The sequence below is a fragment of the Hyperolius riggenbachi genome, chromosome 8 (assembly GCF_040937935.1).
Source record: "Hyperolius riggenbachi isolate aHypRig1 chromosome 8, aHypRig1.pri, whole genome shotgun sequence".
NCBI classification, from domain to species: Eukaryota; Metazoa; Chordata; class Amphibia; order Anura; family Hyperoliidae; genus Hyperolius; species Hyperolius riggenbachi.
In genome coordinates this window covers 280,917,543-280,935,046 of record NC_090653.1, presented here as the reverse complement: position 1 = coordinate 280,935,046, position 17,504 = coordinate 280,917,543, and the positions used below count along the sequence as shown (strand labels likewise).

At 51.7% G+C, this 17,504-nt stretch overlaps 2 protein-coding genes across 7 annotated transcripts in view; one reads left to right on the top strand and one right to left on the bottom strand.

Annotated features, from left to right (window-relative positions):
- Positions 1–17,504, bottom strand: part of SLC2A8 (solute carrier family 2 member 8) — a 124,657-nt gene that overhangs the window by 1,875 nt on the left and 105,278 nt on the right. The window contains exon 10 of the mRNA XM_068249014.1: positions 9,093–9,182. Within this exon, the coding sequence (XP_068105115.1) occupies positions 9,126–9,182 (57 nt within the window). The 3' untranslated portion in view covers positions 9,093–9,125. The remainder of the gene's footprint in view (positions 1–9,092; positions 9,183–17,504) is intronic.
- Positions 1–17,504, top strand: part of GARNL3 (GTPase activating Rap/RanGAP domain like 3) — a 258,342-nt gene that overhangs the window by 228,529 nt on the left and 12,309 nt on the right. For 3 of the 6 annotated variants that reach the window (XM_068249011.1, XM_068249009.1, XM_068249008.1), the window contains 4 exons: positions 9,048–9,155; positions 10,731–10,849; positions 12,196–12,331; positions 16,214–16,423. In XM_068249011.1, the coding sequence (XP_068105112.1) occupies positions 9,048–9,155; positions 10,731–10,849; positions 12,196–12,331; positions 16,214–16,423 (573 nt within the window). Of the gene's footprint in view, positions 1–9,047; positions 9,156–10,730; positions 10,850–12,195; positions 12,332–16,180; positions 16,424–17,504 lie in introns of all 6 variants that reach the window. The other 3 variants (XM_068249007.1, XM_068249006.1, XM_068249005.1) reach the window with 1 other exon arrangement.

The window sequence follows — 17,504 nt, the reverse complement described above, 5'->3', positions numbered from 1 at the left end:
AATACAGTACCAGCCACGTACCCCATGCGTCACTCTGTACCCAATACAGTACCAGCCACGTACCCCACGCGTCACTCTGTACCATATACAGTACCGGCCACGTACCCCACGCGTCACTCTGTACCCTATACAGTACCGGCCACGTACCCCACACGTCACTCTGTACCCTATACAGTACTGGCTACATACCCCACACGTCACTCTGTACCATATACAGTACCGGCCACGTACCCCACGCGTCACTCTGTAGCATATACAGTACCGGCTGTGTACCCCACACGTCACTCTGTACCCTATACAGTACCGGCCACGTACCCCACGCATCACTCTGTACCCTATATAGTTCTGGCCACATACCCCACGCGTCACTCTGTACCCTATACAGTACCGGCCACGTACCCCACGCGTTACTCTGTACCATATACAGTACCGGCTGTGTACCCCACACGTCACTCTGTACCCTATACAGTACCGGCCACATACCCCACGCGTCACTCTGTACCCTATACAGTACCGGCCACGCACCCCACGCATCACTCTGTACCCTATACAGTACCGGCTGCGTACGCCACGCATCACTCTGTACCCTATACAGTATCGTCCACTTACCCCACGTGTCACTCTGTACCACTATACAGTACCGACAAATACGCCACACATCACTCTGTACCCTATACAGTACCGGCTACATACCCCACGCGTCACTCTGTACCCTATACAGTACCAGCCACGTACCCCACGCGTCACTCTGTACCATATACAGTACCGGCTGTGTACCCCACACGTCACTCTGTACCCTATACAGTACCGGCCACGTACCCCACGCATCACTCTGTACCCTATACAGTTCTGGCCACGTACCCCACGCGTCACTCTGTACCCTATACAGTACCGGCCACGTACCCCACGCGTCACTCTGTACCATATACAGTACCGGCCACGTACCCCACACGTCACTCTGTACCCTATACAGTACCGGCCACGTACCCCACGCATCACTCTGTACCCTATACAGTACCGGCCACATACCCCACACGTCACTCTGTACCCTATACAGTACCGGCCACGTACCCCACGCGTCACACTATACCCTATACAGCAGGGGCGTCAATTTCAAATAGACAGAGGGCCGAAATGAAAAACTTAGACCAGGTTGAGGGCCAACAGTCATATTTAAACCCAACACCCCCCCCCCCCCCCCCATTTAGAATGATTGCACATCATCTGACAATTTGCCCCTGCATGCTATAGCCGCGGTGGAAAAAAAAACAACACCCCTTAGTATAGGTAGGTAGGTAGCAAGGCATAGGTTCACCCAGTATAGGTTAGCTAGGCAGGTGCCCCCAGTATTGGTATACAGGCATAGGTGCACCCAGTATAAGGTAGTCAGGCATAGATGCATCCAGTATAGGTTAGCTAGGTAAATGCCCCCAGTGTAGGTTAGCTAGGTAGGTGCCCAGTATAGGTTAGCTAGGTAAATGCCCCCAGTGTAGGTTAGCTAGGTAGGTGCCCAGTATAGGTTAGCTAGGTAAATGCCCCCAGTGTAGGTTAGCTAGGTAAATGCCCCCAGTAGGTAGCCAGCCTAAGCCTCCCCCTCCTTCCCCAGCTGCCGATCCTTTACCTCCTGGAGTCAGTGGCCTGTCCCGCTCCCTTGACCCTCTTCGCCGCCGGGCATGCAGCACAGATATCAGACGGGGAGACAGCAGAGCGGCTCCCCAGATACCGTTGCGTATACAGGAAGTACTTCCTGTATACGCTCCTATTATAACGGAGCCGCTCTGCTGTCTCCCCATCACAGCTGACATCTGTGCTGCATGCCCGGCGGCGAAGAGGGTCAAGGGAGCGGACTTCAGTGCAGGACGGGCCACCGACTCCAGGAGGTAAAGGAGCGGCGGCCAAGGAGGAAGAGAGCCCATCCTCCAGACGCCTCCAGGGGCGGAGCAAGGGAGTGATAGAGCGTAGCACGCTCTATCACTAGTACAGGAGGGAGGGCAGCGCAAGCCTGGGGCGGCAAGAAAAGATGACAGGTGGGAGGGGGCGGAGCTGGGAGTGTGGCCGCGGGCCAAAATCAATGTTAATCGGAAAAGCACTGCAGGGCCAAGTTTTATTGTGCTGCTAGCCGGCCAGAGTTTGACACGTGCTATACAGCATAGGCAGCGTACGCCACGTGTCACTCTGTACCCTATACAGTACCGGCCACGTACACCACGCGTCACTCTGTACCCTATACAGTACCGGCCACATACCCCACGCGTCACTCTGTACCCTATACAGTACCGGCCGCATACCCCAAGCGTCACTTTGTACCCTATACAGTACTGGCTGCGTACGCCACACATCACTCTGTACCCTATAGAGTATCGGCCACTTACCCCACGTGTCACTCTGTACCCTATACAGTACCGGCCACATACGCCACACATCACTCTGTACCCTATACAGTACTGGCCACATACCCCACGCGTCACTCTGTACCCTATACAGTACCGGCCACGTACCCCTCGCGTCACTCTGTACCCTATACAGTACCGGCCACGTACCCCTCGCGTCACTCTGTACCCTATACAGCACCGGCCACGTACCCCACGCGTCACACTATTCCCTATACAGTATCGGCCACATACCACACGCGTCACTCTGTACCCTATACAGTACCGGCCGCGTACCCCATGCGTCACACTATTCCCTATACAGTATCGGCCACATACCACACGCGTCACTCTGTACCCTATACAGTACCGGCCACATACCCCACGCGTCGCTCTGTACCCTATACAGTACCAGCTGCGTACGCCACGCGTCACTCTGTACCCTGTACAGTACCGGCCACGTACACCACGTGTCACTCGGTACCCTATACAGTACCGGCTGCGTACACCACGTGTCACTCGGTACCCTATACAGTACCGGCCGCGTACCCCATGCGTCACTCGGTACTACAGTACCGGCCGCATACCCCACGCGTCACTCTGTACCCTATACAGTATCAGCTGCGTACACCATGTGTCACTCGGTACCCTATACAGTATCGGCTGCATACACCACGTGTCACTAAGTACCCTATACAGTACCAGCCTAGTACACCATGTATCTCTCGGTACCCTATACAGTACCGGCCGCGTACACCACGTGTCACTCAGTACCCTATACAGTACCGTCTGCGTACACCACGTGTCACTCGGTACCCTATACAGTACCGGCCACGTACCCCACGCGTCACTCTGAACCCTATACAGTATCAGCTGCATACACCGCGTGTCACTCGGTACCTTATACAGTACAAGCCACATACCCCACGCATCACTCTGTACCCTATACAGTACCAGCCGCATACACCGCGTGTCTCTCGGTACCCTATACAGTACCGGCCACGTACCCCACACGTCACTCTGTACTCTATACAGTACTGGCCACATACCCCACGCGACACTCTGTACCCTATACAGTACCGGCCACATACGACACATGGCATGCTATACCCTATACAGTACCGGCCACGTACACCACGCGTCACTCTGTACCATATACAGTACCGGCCACGTACCCCAGACGTCACTCTGTACCCTATACAGTACCGGCCACGTACCCCACGCATCACTCTGTACCCTATACAGTACCGGCCACATACCCCACACGTCACTCTGTACCCTATACAGTACCGGCCACGTACCCCACGCGTCACACTATACCCTATACAGCAGGGGCGTCAATTTCAAATAGACAGAGGGCCGAAATGAAAAACTTAGACCAGGTTGAGGGCCAACAGTCATATTTAAACCCAACACCCCCCCCCCCCCATTTAGAATGATTGCACATCATCTGACAATTTGCCCCTGCATGCTATAGCCGCGGTGGAAAAAAAACAACACCCCTTAGTATAGGTAGGTAGGTAGCAAGGCATAGGTTCACCCAGTATAGGTTAGCTAGGCAGGTGCCGCCAGTATTGGTATACAGGCATAGGTGCACCCAGTATAAGGTAGTCAGGCATAGATGCATCCAGTATAGGTTAGCTAGGTAAATGCCCCCAGTGTAGGTTAGCTAGGTAGGTGCCCAGTATAGGTTAGCTAGGTAAATGCCCCCAGTGTAGGTTAGCTAGGTAGGTGCCCAGTATAGGTTAGCTAGGTAAATGCCCCCAGTGTAGGTTAGCTAGGTAGGTGCCCAGTATAGGTTAGCTAGGTAAATGCCCCCAGTGTAGGTTAGCTAGGTAGGTGCCCAGTATAGGTTAGCTAGGTAAATGCCCCCAGTGTAGGTTAGCTAGGTAGGTGCCCAGTATAGGTTAGCTAGGTAAATGCCCCCAGTGTAGGTTAGCTAGGTAGGTGCCCAGTATAGGTTAGCTAGGTAAATGCCCCCAGTGTAGGTTAGCTAGGTAGGTGCCCAGTATAGGTTAGCTAGGTAAATGCCCCCAGTGTAGGTTAGCTAGGTAAATGCCCCCAGTGAAGGTTAGCTAGGTAGGTGCCCAGTATAGGTTAGCTAGGTAAATGCCCCCAGTGTAGGTTAGCTAGGCAGGTGCCCCCAGTATTGGTATACAGGCATAGGTGCACCCAGTATAAGGTAGTCAGGCATAGATGCATCCAGTATAGGTTAGCTAGGTAAATGCCCCCAGTGTAGGTTAGCTAGGTAGGTGCCCAGTATAGGTTAGCTAGGTAAATGCCCCCAGTGTAGGTTAGCTAGGTAGGTGCCCAGTATAGGTTAGCTAGGTAAATGCCCCCAGTGTAGGTTAGCTAGGTAGGTGCCCAGTATAGGTTAGCTAGGTAAATGCCCCCAGTGTAGGTTAGCTAGGTAGGTGCCCAGTATAGGTTAGCTAGGTAAATGCCCCCAGTGTAGGTTAGCTAGGTAGGTGCCCAGTATAGGTTAGCTAGGTAAATGCCCCCAGTGTAGGTTAGCTAGGTAAATGCCCCCAGTGTAGGTTAGCTAGGTAAATGCCCCCAGTGTAGGTTAGCTAGGTAAATGCCCCCAGTAGGTAGCCAGCCTAAGCCTCCCCCTCCTTCCCCAGCTGCCGATCCTTTACCTCCTGGAGTCGGTGGCCTGTCCTGCACTGAAGTCCGCTCCCTTGACCCTCTTCGCCGCCGGGCATGCAGCACAGATATCAGACGGGGAGACAGCAGAGCGGCTCCCCAGATACCGTTGCGTATACAGGAAGTACTTCCTGTATACGCTCCTATTATAACGGAGCCGCTCTGCTGTCTCCCCATCACAGCTGACATCTGTGCTGCATGCCCGGCGGCGAAGAGGGTCAAGGGAGCGGACTTCAGTGCAGGACGGGCCACCGACTCCAGGAGGTAAAGGAGCGGCGGCCAAGGAGGAAGAGAGCCCATCCTCCAGACGCCTCCAGGGGCGGAGCAAGGGAGTGATAGAGCGTAGCACGCTCTATCACTAGTACAGGAGGGAGGGCAGCGCAAGCCTGGGGCGGCAAGAAAAGATGACAGGTGGGAGGGGGCGGAGCTGGGAGTGTGGCCGCGGGCCAAAATCAATGTTAATCGGAAAAGCACTGCAGGGCCAAGTTTTATTGTGCTGCTAGCCGGCCAGAGTTTGACACGTGCTATACAGCATAGGCAGCGTACGCCACGTGTCACTCTGTACCCTATACAGTACCGGCCACGTACACCACGCGTCACTCTGTACCCTATACAGTACCGGCCACATACCCCACGCGTCACTGTACCCTATACAGTACCAGCCGCATACCCCAAGCGTCACTGTACCCTATACAGTACCAGCCGCATACCCCACGTGTCACTCTGTACCCTATACAGTACCGGCCACGTACCCCTCGCGTCACTCTGTACCCTATACAGTACCGGCCACGTACCCCTCGCGTCACTCTGTACCCTATACAGCACCGGCCACGTACCCCTCGCGTCACTCTGTACCCTATACAGTACCGGCCACATACCCCACGCGTCACTGTACCCTATACAGTACCAGCCGCATACCCCAAGCGTCACTGTACCCTATACAGTACCAGCCGCATACCCCACGTGTCACTCTGTACCCTATACAGTACCGGCCACGTACCCCTCGCGTCACTCTGTACCCTATACAGCACCGGCCACGTACCCCACGCGTCACACTATTCCCTATACAGTATCGGCCACATACCCCAAGCGTCACTTTGTACCCTATACAGTACCGGCCGCATACCCCAAGCGTCACTTTGTACCCTATACAGTACTGGCTGCGTACGCCACACATAACTCTGTACCCTATAGAGTATCGGCCACTTACCCCACGTGTCACTCTGTACCCTATACAGTACCGGCCACATACGCCACACATCACTCTGTACCCTATACAGTACTGGCCACATACCCCACGCGTCACTCTGTACCCTATACAGTACCGGCCACGTACCCCTCGCGTCACTCTGTACCCTATACAGTACCGGCCACGTACCCCTCGCGTCACTCTGTACCCTATACAGCACCGGCCACGTACCCCACGCGTCACACTATTCCCTATACAGTATCGGCCACATACCACACGCGTCACTCTGTACCCTATACAGTACCGGCCACGTACCCCACGCGTCACTCTGTACCCTATACAGTACCGGCCACGTACCCCTCGCGTCACTCTGTACCCTATACAGCACCGCCCACGTACCCCACGCGTCACACTATTCCCTATACAGTATCGGCCACATACCCCAAGCGTCACTTTGTACCCTATACAGTACTGGCTGCGTACGCCACACATAACTCTGTACCCTATAGAGTATCGGCCACTTACCCCACCTGTCACTCTGTACCCTATACAGTACCGGCCACATACGCCACACATCACTCTGTACCCTATACAGTACTGGCCACATACCCCACGCGTCACTCTGTACCCTATACAGTACCGGCCACGTACCCCTCGCGTCACTCTGTACCCTATACAGTACCGGCCACGTACCCCTCGCGTCACTCTGTACCCTATACAGTACCGGCCACGTACCCCTCGCGTCACTCTGTACCCTATACAGTACCGGCCACGTACCCCTCGCGTCACTCTGTACCCTATACAGTACCGGCCACGTACCCCTCGCGTCACTCTGTACCCTATACAGTACCGGCCACGTACCCCTCGCGTCACTCTGTACCCTATACAGTACCGGCCACGTACCCCTCGCGTCACTCTGTACCCTATACAGTACCGGCCACGTACCCCTCGCGTCACTCTGTACCCTATACAGTACCGGCCACGTACCCCTCGCGTCACTCTGTACCCTATACAGCACCGGCCACGTACCCCACGCGTCACACTATTCCCTATACAGTATCGGCCACATACCACACGCGTCACTCTGTACCCTATACAGTACCGGCCACGTACCCCACGCGTCACTCTGAACCCTATACAGTATCAGCTGCATACACCGCGTGTCACTCGGTACCCTATACAGTACCAGCCACATACCCCACGCATCACTCTGTACCCTATACAGTACCGGCCGCGTACACCACGTATCACTCAGTACCCTATACAGTACCGTCTGCGTACACCACGTGTCACTCGGTACCCTATACAGTACCAGCCACGTACCCCACGCATCACTCTGAACCCTATACAGTATCAGCTGCATACACCGCGTGTCACTCGGTACCCTATACAGTACCAGCCACATACCCCACGCATCACTCTGTACCCTATACAGTACCAGCCGCATACACCGCGTGTCTCTCGGTACCCTATACAGTACCGGCCACGTACCCCACACGTCACTCTGTACCCTATACAGTACCGGCCACGTACCCCACGCATCACTCTGTACCCTATACAGTACCGGCCACATACCCCACACGTCACTCTGTACCCTATACAGTACCGGCCACATACAACACGTTATGCTATACCCTATACAGCACCGGCCATGTACGCCGTGCATCACACTATGCCGTATACAGCATCAGCCGTGTACGCCGTGGATCACACTATACCCTATACAGCCCTGGCCAAGTACGCCACGTGTCACTTTGTACTCCAGATCGCTCTATATACTCCATTTATAGATATAGCACACACCAGTCTTTGGATTATATAAATCATATCAGTTTATTCTCTGTATAGTGCAGATAAGTCTATACATTATACGGTAAAGATCCGTCTTACATGTTACCTATCAGTCTTATATGGAACACATCTTTGACTTTTCCTACAAATTATATAGCATAAATATTTGTCCATTATCTACAAATTATACAGTAAATGCCAGTCTATACATTATATAACACATATCTCCCTATCAGTGGCGTAGCAATAGGGGGTGCAGAGGTAGCAACCGCATCGGGCCCTTAGGCCACAGGGGCCCCATGGGGCCCACCTTCAACCACAGTATTAACTCTTTATTTGTCCTGTGCTGGTAATAATAACTTCTATAGATTTTTATAGCTTTGAATAGTAGTAATCATTAACACACTGTTCTCCTCCCCCTCTTGCACCTCTGACACTGCGGTTGTCCTAAATTTGTTTTGGTGTGCCGTATCAATTGTTAGGTATAGCATGCTTAAAGGGCCCCAATGCAAAACTTGGACATCTGTCTATACATTATATGGTACAGATCTCTGACTACAAGCGATACGGCACACGGCAGTCTATAAATTGTATGGCACATATCGGTTCACATTACAGGGTACATATAGCATATACATGATATGTAGAAGGGGTCTGTGGTTCTTGTAAGGGACCAAGAGCACCTTAACGAGAAGTAGAGAGAGACCAGGAGCTCAGTGGTGTAGTATCGTTGCGTATAGGGGATGAAAGTATATATGATTCTATACTCACAGAGGCGGGTTGCAGCTCTAGGAACTATTTTTTCTGTATTGACCTGAGGAAGCAGGCATGACCCGCGAAACGTGTTGTGAATATTTTTAATAAATATTTTTCCAGTTGAACTGGTGTCTGTATCTTCTGGAGAGGTAAGCGATTACCTCTCATTTACACGTTATGTTTTAAAGTTTTAACACCCATATACTTTGGGTGCCTCCACCCCACCCTTCTATAAATTATATGGCATATTATACGGTACAGATCGGTCACATGGTGACGTATCTTTTTTTTTGCAGATATTTGTTACTACAAGAAGGTGTGTCCTTTCAATGGCGGCTCACCTCTCATCCAGCCCTCCGCGTCCGACTTCCACTTCAGCTGGAATCAGGTGCCCAATGCCGTCGGTAAGACATCTCCTCAAAATTACAAAACTGTGAATTTAGGAAATACATATTTTCAGTATAAAGTGGTGGAAAACATTCAGGCGCTAATTTGGCTTAGGGGTCCCAGCAGGGAGCCACATAGGGACATTCTGCTGACGTGATTGGGTGGGCGGCACCCTCTCCAACTGCTACGTTTCAGGTCGTAGTAAACTACGCCCACACTATTCAGCCAATCACAATGCTACGTGCTGTAGAGGGTGCGGTGATTGGAGAACTGTTCCCTGTGAGATTTCCTGCTGGGTCCACTGAATTAGACTAGCGCCAACATTCATATGAGGTAGTAGCAATAACAGTCAAACGACCAGCCGCAGTTAGTGCACTGCTGTTCTGGCCATGTTGCATTTAGGGATGAGCTTTTGGAATCAGAATAGTTCTGAGTTCGATTTTTACATCGGAATTCGGCTGTAATGAGTAAAGTCACACAAATCTGAAATTACACTGTTTCAAGTACCATGTGCCATTCTGCTGATGAGAAAATTGGCTGGTCCCCTAATCCATGTAGAAAACCACTCGTTCTGCCACTCAGACGTGGCCTTCGGGGACTGTGGATCCCACAGTGGCCACCTTGTTGGTGTCACCGTTTGCTCCCTTGTTCCAGAAGCCAATTTCACTCTCCTAGCCATTGTGTTGAAGCTGTGTTTGCTGAAAATTCTTGTTTTAGAATCCACCATATTAACTTGTTTGCTGAAAAAGTTTTTGTTTCCGAACCCAATTTTATCATCAGCAGAACTATTGACCGCATTGACTTCAATAGAAAATTCCTTTGGAACATGAAAACGGAAGGCCGGATTTCGGCAAAATTGGAAATTAGTTGTTCTGATCAACCCTAGTTGCATTCGGTGACATGGTGGGGTGTGATGGAGGAGTGGAATTGGTGGGTGGGAAAGAGGGTAGGGACATATGGTAGTCAGCATGGGGAAAAGGCAGAGGACCTTTTAGTGATATGACGGAGGAGTCAAGAGAGAATAAGTAGTCCAAGGGAGGGCAATGCAGACACGGTAGAGGGGTGGGAAAGAATGAGAAAAGGCGGGAAAGAAAGAGAAAAGCTGGGTTGGGGATAGGCAAGGAATAGGTGGAGATCAGAGTGTGGTCAAGAGGAAGAAGAGATTAATTGGGCACTTATTGAGAAATTGGGGAGGGTGTAGTGTGGGGAAGGAAATGTGGGTGGAAGGTCAGGAGGAGGGACATTGAGCTAATTGGAAGAAATTAAAAGCTGGGGATGGGAAGGAGTAGATGGAGAAAGATGAAAATGAGAGCCGATTGGCCGAATATAAGAGTGGGAAGCGGAGAAGGAATAGGGTGGAGCAAATGGGCGTGGTAAGTAGGAAGAAGGGAATGGGAGGGGTTTGGGAAAAGATGGATGGGGATTCAGGAAGGGGTGTGGTTAGGAGGGGAGAGGATGTGGAAGATGGGGATTCATGTAGTAATGGGTTAAGAGGTGTGGCCTCTTGAAGTAGGTGATGAGGTGGTGTCTGTATGATAAAGAGACTTGTGCTTAGCAAACCTCTGTTTTTTTGTTTTTGTTTTTTGGGACAGTGTGCGCTTTCCCCTACATCTTGGCCTTCACCACAGACTCTATTGAAATCCGTCTGGTTGTTAATGGCAACTTGGTCCACACGGCGGTGGTTCCAGAGCTGCAACTGGTGGCCTCACGGGTGAGTTGCATTGTGGCACTAATGGTTCCGTCATATTTTACAACTATGCAAGATTGTGTAAGACGTAATTGGGATGCTCAATGACATGCTAACCCTTCTGGGATTATGCAAATTTAATGCAAATGTCTACAGCTGGGAAATTGACCAATCAGACTTGGCAGCTGCTACTACCTTTGATTGGTCCAATTCCAAGCTCCATAAAATGTGCATCAGCCCAGATTCATTAGCATCTCATTGGCCATCCCCACTGGTAGATGCAGGGATAATGAGGAACGAGGCCCACTGGTGGGGTGTGGGGAAACGGGGTATGGATGCCACTGGTGGGTGTGGGGAAACGGGGTATGGATGCCACTGGTGGGTGTGGGGAAATGGGGTATGGATGCCACTGGTGGGTGTGGGGAAATGGGGTATGGATGCCACTGGTGGGTGTGGGGAAATGGGGTATGGATGCCACTGGTGGGTGTGGGGAAATGGGAAACGGGGCCCACTGGTGGGTGTGAGGAAATAGGGGACCGGGGTCACTGGTGGATGTGGGGAATTAAGGGGACCTGGGTCACTTGTGGGTGTGGGGAAATAGGGAATTGGGCCCACTGGTAGGTGCAGGGATAATGCGGAACGGGGCCCACTGGTGGGGTGTGGAAAAATAGGGAATGGGCCCACTGGTAGGTGCAGGGATAATGCGGAACGGGGCCCACTGGTGGGGTGTGGGGAAACGGGGTATGGATGCCACTGGTGGGTGTGGGGAAATAGGAAACGGGGCCCACTGGTGGGTGTGAGGAAATAGGGGACCGGGGTCACTGGTGGATGTGGGGAATTAGGTGACCGGGGTCACTGGTGAGTGTGGGGAATTAAGGGGACCTGGGTCACTTGTGGGTGTGGGGAAATAGGGAATTGGGCCCACTGGTGGGTGTGGGGAAATAGGGAATTGGGCCCACTGGTGGGTGTGGGGAAATAGGGAATGGGCCCACTGGTGGGTGTGGGGAAATAGGGAATTGGGCCCACTGGTAGGTGTGGGGAAATAGGGAATAAGGACCACTTGTGGGGAACAGGGCCACTTGTGGTTGTGAGGGATGGGGCCAACTGGTAGGTTTGGGGAAATAAGGAACAGGGGCCACTGGTGGGTGTGGGGAAATAGGGAATGGGGTATCAACTGGTGGGGCATTTGGTAGACCGGGGTCACTGGTTGGTGAAGGGAAATAGGAAACGGGGCCCACTGGTGGTTGTGGGGAAACAGGGAATGGGGCCCACTGGTCGTTGTGGGGATATAGGAAACGGGGCCCACTGGTGGGTGTGGGGATATAGGGGAATGGAAGGAACAGACATGACTTTGTGTCTCCTCTATCCAGTCGGATATTTACTATAAAGCCTCGGCAGCAGCGAGCACCTCGTCAAACAGCAGCTCGAAGGACACCAGTTCCCACAGCTCGCCCCAGACCCCCAGCGGCTACGAGCTTCCGGCCTTCCCTTCCTCCCCCACTGAAGGTAAGGAGGCCCCGGGCCACAGACATGAGACTGCTGTGCTGTGTAACGATTGGCAGCAACCAGCCAGGCACACTATTCTCTGCTCACATCGATAAATATCACAGGTCAGCGGAGGGGCATCGCTAATGAAATCCTGTCCGCTCTCATTTGTAGAAACGGCGGTTCAGCTGCATTGCAGCAGGTCACCCGGGTGATCAGCAATTGTCATTATCCATATTTCTAGATAATGTCCCCCCCCCCCCCTTGCCACTCAGTGATGTACTAAAGAAGAGAGAAGCATGGCGCCATCTAGTGACACAGCTAGAGATTGCTCTGTACAGAGCTATGACATACTGTATGTAATGTGTACTGTGAATGCGCACACACATATTACACATTAAGGCTCCTTATCTAACTTAACCTCCCTGGCGTTCTGATTTCCCACGGCCGCGGGTGGTTTTTTTAACCTAATTTTATTTTTAGCCTAGCGCTAGCTACCCCCTCCCTGCTGAATCCCACCCACCCTTCTGATTGCCGCCGGCGCGCTTGCCCATAAGGAAATCCCATTCTGAACGGGATTTCCTTCAGGCCTTCCCCCGTCGCCATGGTGATGAACGGAATGACGTCATCAACGTCGTGACGTCACAGGGAGTCCCGATCCACCCCTCAGCTCTGCCTGACACTGATTGACCAGGCTGCACAGGGGTCTCGGGGGGGGGAGGGGGGCCTGTTACGCGTCGGGTAGCGGCGGATCGGCGATCGGAGAAACACACAGCTAGCAAAGTGCTAGCTGCGTGTTTAAAAAAAAAATTTAAATGGGCCCACCAGGGCCTGAGCGGTGCCCTGCGGCATTACTGGACGAGCTCAGCTCGTCCAGAACGCTAAGGAGGTTAACTCATGGTTTAGCTCTCCTTATCTATTTATCGTTCTGCCACCAGTAGCACGTGAGTACAAGCTGTCGGCAGACTGTTTTTGTTCGGCAGATCAGTCAAAAACAGTCTTAGTCTGCCGACAACCTGTACTCAAGTGCTACTGTCGGCAGTCCAACCGCCCCACGGGAGGGTCTAACGGACCCGTCGTTTGTGTGTACGAACCTTTACAGTTAAGGTGAAAAATAAGTAACCTTTGTGAAACAACCACTATAAGTGTTACCAGCCTCTCACAAAACAGCTGTGATACAGGTAATTTATTTTGAATGATAAGAATCACATAGAATGAAATATGAATATCTTAACCCCCTTGGCGGTATGAAAAATACCACCAGGGGGAAGCGCAGCAGTTTTTTTTTTTTAATTTTTTTTTTTTAATCATGTAGCGAGCCGAGGGCTCGCTACATGATAGCCGCTGCTCAGCGGCATCCCCCCGCCCGCTTCGATCGCCTTCGGCGATCACCGATCAGGAAATCCCGTTCAAAGAACGGGATTTCCTGGAGGGCTTCCCCCGTCGCCATGGCGACAGGGCGGGATGACGTCACCGACGTCATTGGGAGACCCGATCCACCCCTCGGCGCTGCCTGGCACTGATTGGCCAGGCAGCGCTCGGGGTCTGGGGGGGGGGGGGGGGGGGGGGCGCGCGCCGCACCGGATAGCGGCGATCGGGCGCGCGGCGGCGGCGATCGGGGTGCTGGTGCAGCTAGCAAAGTGCTAGCTGCGTCCAGCAAAAAAAAAATTATGTAAATCGGCCCAGCAGGGCCTGAGCGGCACCCTCCGGCGGCTTACCCCACACACGGGGTTACCGCCAAGGAGGTTAAAGGATACCCGAAGTAAAAATAAACTAATGAAATAAACATTTGTATCTATCCTCCTCCTCCTAAAAACGACTTTTTAAAGATATTCCACAGATTTATTTTATATTTAAATCTACTTTAAATCTACTAAGTTTTTACAGTTTTTTATTGTTTTTGCTCAATGACACATTCATTGAAGTATGCCAGAGCTAAAATCTATGAACTATTAACCCTTTTTATCTTTTTCCTGCTCTCAGGCCTTGTTCACATTGCGTTCAGCTCGCGTGTCCATCTGCGGTGGGCTTTTTTTAGAGGTGTCTTTCTCATAGGCATTCATTGTCCCCGCGGTCGAGGGGCGTTTTTAAAAACCGCACGTGGGCGAAGGAAAGTGTTTTATAGTGTACTTACTTATCAGTGAGGGTTATGCTATAGTCTTACCCAGTCCCGACCCGGACAGAAACTGTCACTTGCATACCTGATGTTTAACTCTTTCAGGCAGAGAAAGAAAAAAAGGAACACAGCATAGTGATTAGTGTGCTTGGCACTGTACATACCCATGTCTATCTCATCATGTCACATGTCACCTCGGGTATCAGGCCCTATCTCAGCCTTGATTTTTCTGCCCCTTTTACACTTGCATTGGAAGCGTGCATTGCGTTACCCTGTTTTACTGCAGGGTGATGCAACGACAATGCAAGGCAATGGGGCTAGGACACTCACCGCACTCCTCCCATGGCGGTGGAAGTAATGTAAATCAATGGGCGACGCACACCTTTTAAAAAGGTTGCAGCGCGCATGCATGGAATGATGGAATATGACGTGGATCCCAGTGACGTACTTCCTGTCCACCAGGAAGTACATCTCTGGGCGATGGGGCTGGTGGGAGGGCGGGACTATGCATATGACCCTGTTGATGCACAGGGTCATATGCTAGGCAGGGCCGGATCTCTCATGAAGCAAGGTGAAACATTTGCATCAGGCGACAGAGATTACAGGGGCAGCATCATTGTACTGTGTTTACGCTAACAGCATGTAGACAGAGTAGGAAGAGAACGAGACTCACAGCCAGCCAGTGTGCTATTGTGTTGAGCTGTAGCATGTCATGTGAGAACATTAACCGTTTGGGGACTGACGTAGTTTGAATCTACGTCCAGCAGGTGGTGCTGCCGCCCTGACTGGACGTAGATTCAACGTCCACGTTAACGAACCGTCCTGACGCGATCATGCGCACCGGAGAGGGGAGATTAAGTTGTCCCATGACAGCTGACATCTCCCCTCAGTGATCAGAAGGCATCGCGTATGGCAGGGGTCACCAAACGTTTTGGGTCGAGGGCCGGAACACATACAGAATGAGCACACGCCCCCTCCAGACGTCACACAGTGTTTTGTCACATACAGAATCAGCACACGCCCCCTCCAGACGTAACTCTGTGATTTGTCACATACAGGGCTTAATTTACTAAACCATGATAACTGATCACGGTCGCGCTAAAGTTTTGCGCAAAAATTCACCTGAGCGTGTGCAAACCGTAACTAGTGTTATAACGTGCGAAAAATGGTAGCGCGACCATGATATCAGTTATCAAGGTTTCATGAATCAAGCCCACAGTATCAGCACACACCCCTCCAGACGTAACACTGTGTTTTGTCACTTACAGTATCAGCACACGCCCCCTCCAGACGTCACTGTGTTTTGTCACTTACTGTATCAGCACACGCCCCCTCCAGACGTCACTGTGTTTTGTCACTTACAGTATCAGCAGACGCCCCCTCCAGACGTAACACTGTGTTTTGTCACTTACTGTATCAGCACACGCCCCCTCCAGACGTCACTGTGTTTTGTCACTTACAGTATCAGCACACGCCCCCTCCAGACGTCACTGTGTTTTGTCACTTACTGTATCAGCACACGCCCCCTCCAGACGTCACTGTGTTTTGTCACTTACTGTATCAGCACACGCCCCCTCCAGACGTCACTGTGTTTTGTCACTTACAGTATCAGCACACGCCCTCTCCAGACGTAACACTGTGTTTTGTCACTTACTGTATCAGCACACGCCCCCTCCAGACGTCACTGTGTTTTGTCACTTACAGTATCAGCACACGCCCCCTCCAGATGTAACCACGTGTTTTGTCACTTACAGAATCGGCTCAGCAGAGTTCATTTTTTGGTCTAGGTGAAGTCCAGTACCGGAACATCTACAAGATTCCGCTTAGCAATCTGGTTGGGCGGAGCATTGAGAGACCTCTGAAGTCGCCCATGGTTCCGAAGGTCATCACGACGCCCACATCCAGTGCAATCGCTTGCATCCCCGTCACCCACTCCCTGTCGCTGTCCCGCATGGAGATCAAGGAGATCGCAAGCCGAACTAGGAAAGAATTACTAGGTAAGGGTGACCTATTATCACCTCTTTATTTCTGTAGACATTCCCATTGCCATTTTTGTGCATATCATCTGCTGTGACCTCTCCCCCAGGGACAAAGACCACTGCTCCCTCCCCATCACAATGACCAACTTCTGCCTAAACTTTGAGGGTGTAGCCAGGGCTGGATTTAAAGCTCAGGAGCCCATAGGCACATAAGCTCTGGTGCCCTGAACTACAACCCTCAACACAGGCCACACCCATCATGCCACATCTCCTTTTCTTATTTTATAAAACCACACAAGGTAATTGTAAGTATTAAGTAGACCCCCAACCCTCTAAGTATATGTAGCTAGCTCTGCCCCCAATAAGGTAAGCCTGGGTTTTAGGTAGCCAGATGTGCCCCCTTCCCTCGCACACGCAGAGACCCGCTGTTGCAAGGGAGACAACGCGGTGTGTGCTGCCGCTGAATAGGGATCATCACTGGAACGTTAAGGAGCTGGGGAGTCTACTCCCATTAACACTACGCACTCTGCAAAGGCAGGGAGCAAGAGATGGGGGGTGGGGGCAATTTGGGTGGCCAGAGAACCGCCTCTTAAAAATGGGCCGCCTGTATGCGCAAGCCTATAGTGCCTATAGGTGAATCTGGCCCTGGGTGTAGCAGTGACCAGAGAAACTTCCTTTATGGTCAGGCAATCGTGCTATTATTAGCCAATAAGATGCTGATAATACGAGATGCAATAATTGATGCTAATTTTAGGCAAATATATGCAGCTTAGAAATGGACCAGTTAATCGAGCAGCTGCTTCTGCATTTGATTGGTCTGTTTCCAGGCTGCATAAATTATATTTAAATTTGCATGGTCTCAGACTTATCATCTCATTGACACCCCTGGTTGCTGTAGATGCGTGGGGTTCTGTGACCAAAGCCTTTTGGCATAAATGATCATTGGTAGCACCCTGATCACTTAAAGTGTACCCAAATAAAAAAAAAAAAAGATACCTAAGAAGAGTCCTCCTGGCCCCCCAGCGTTGCCACCAGAAGACATCCAACAATAGCTTGTCAAATATGGTATGGAGGCTGCACTTTGCTTCATTCCGTGTGG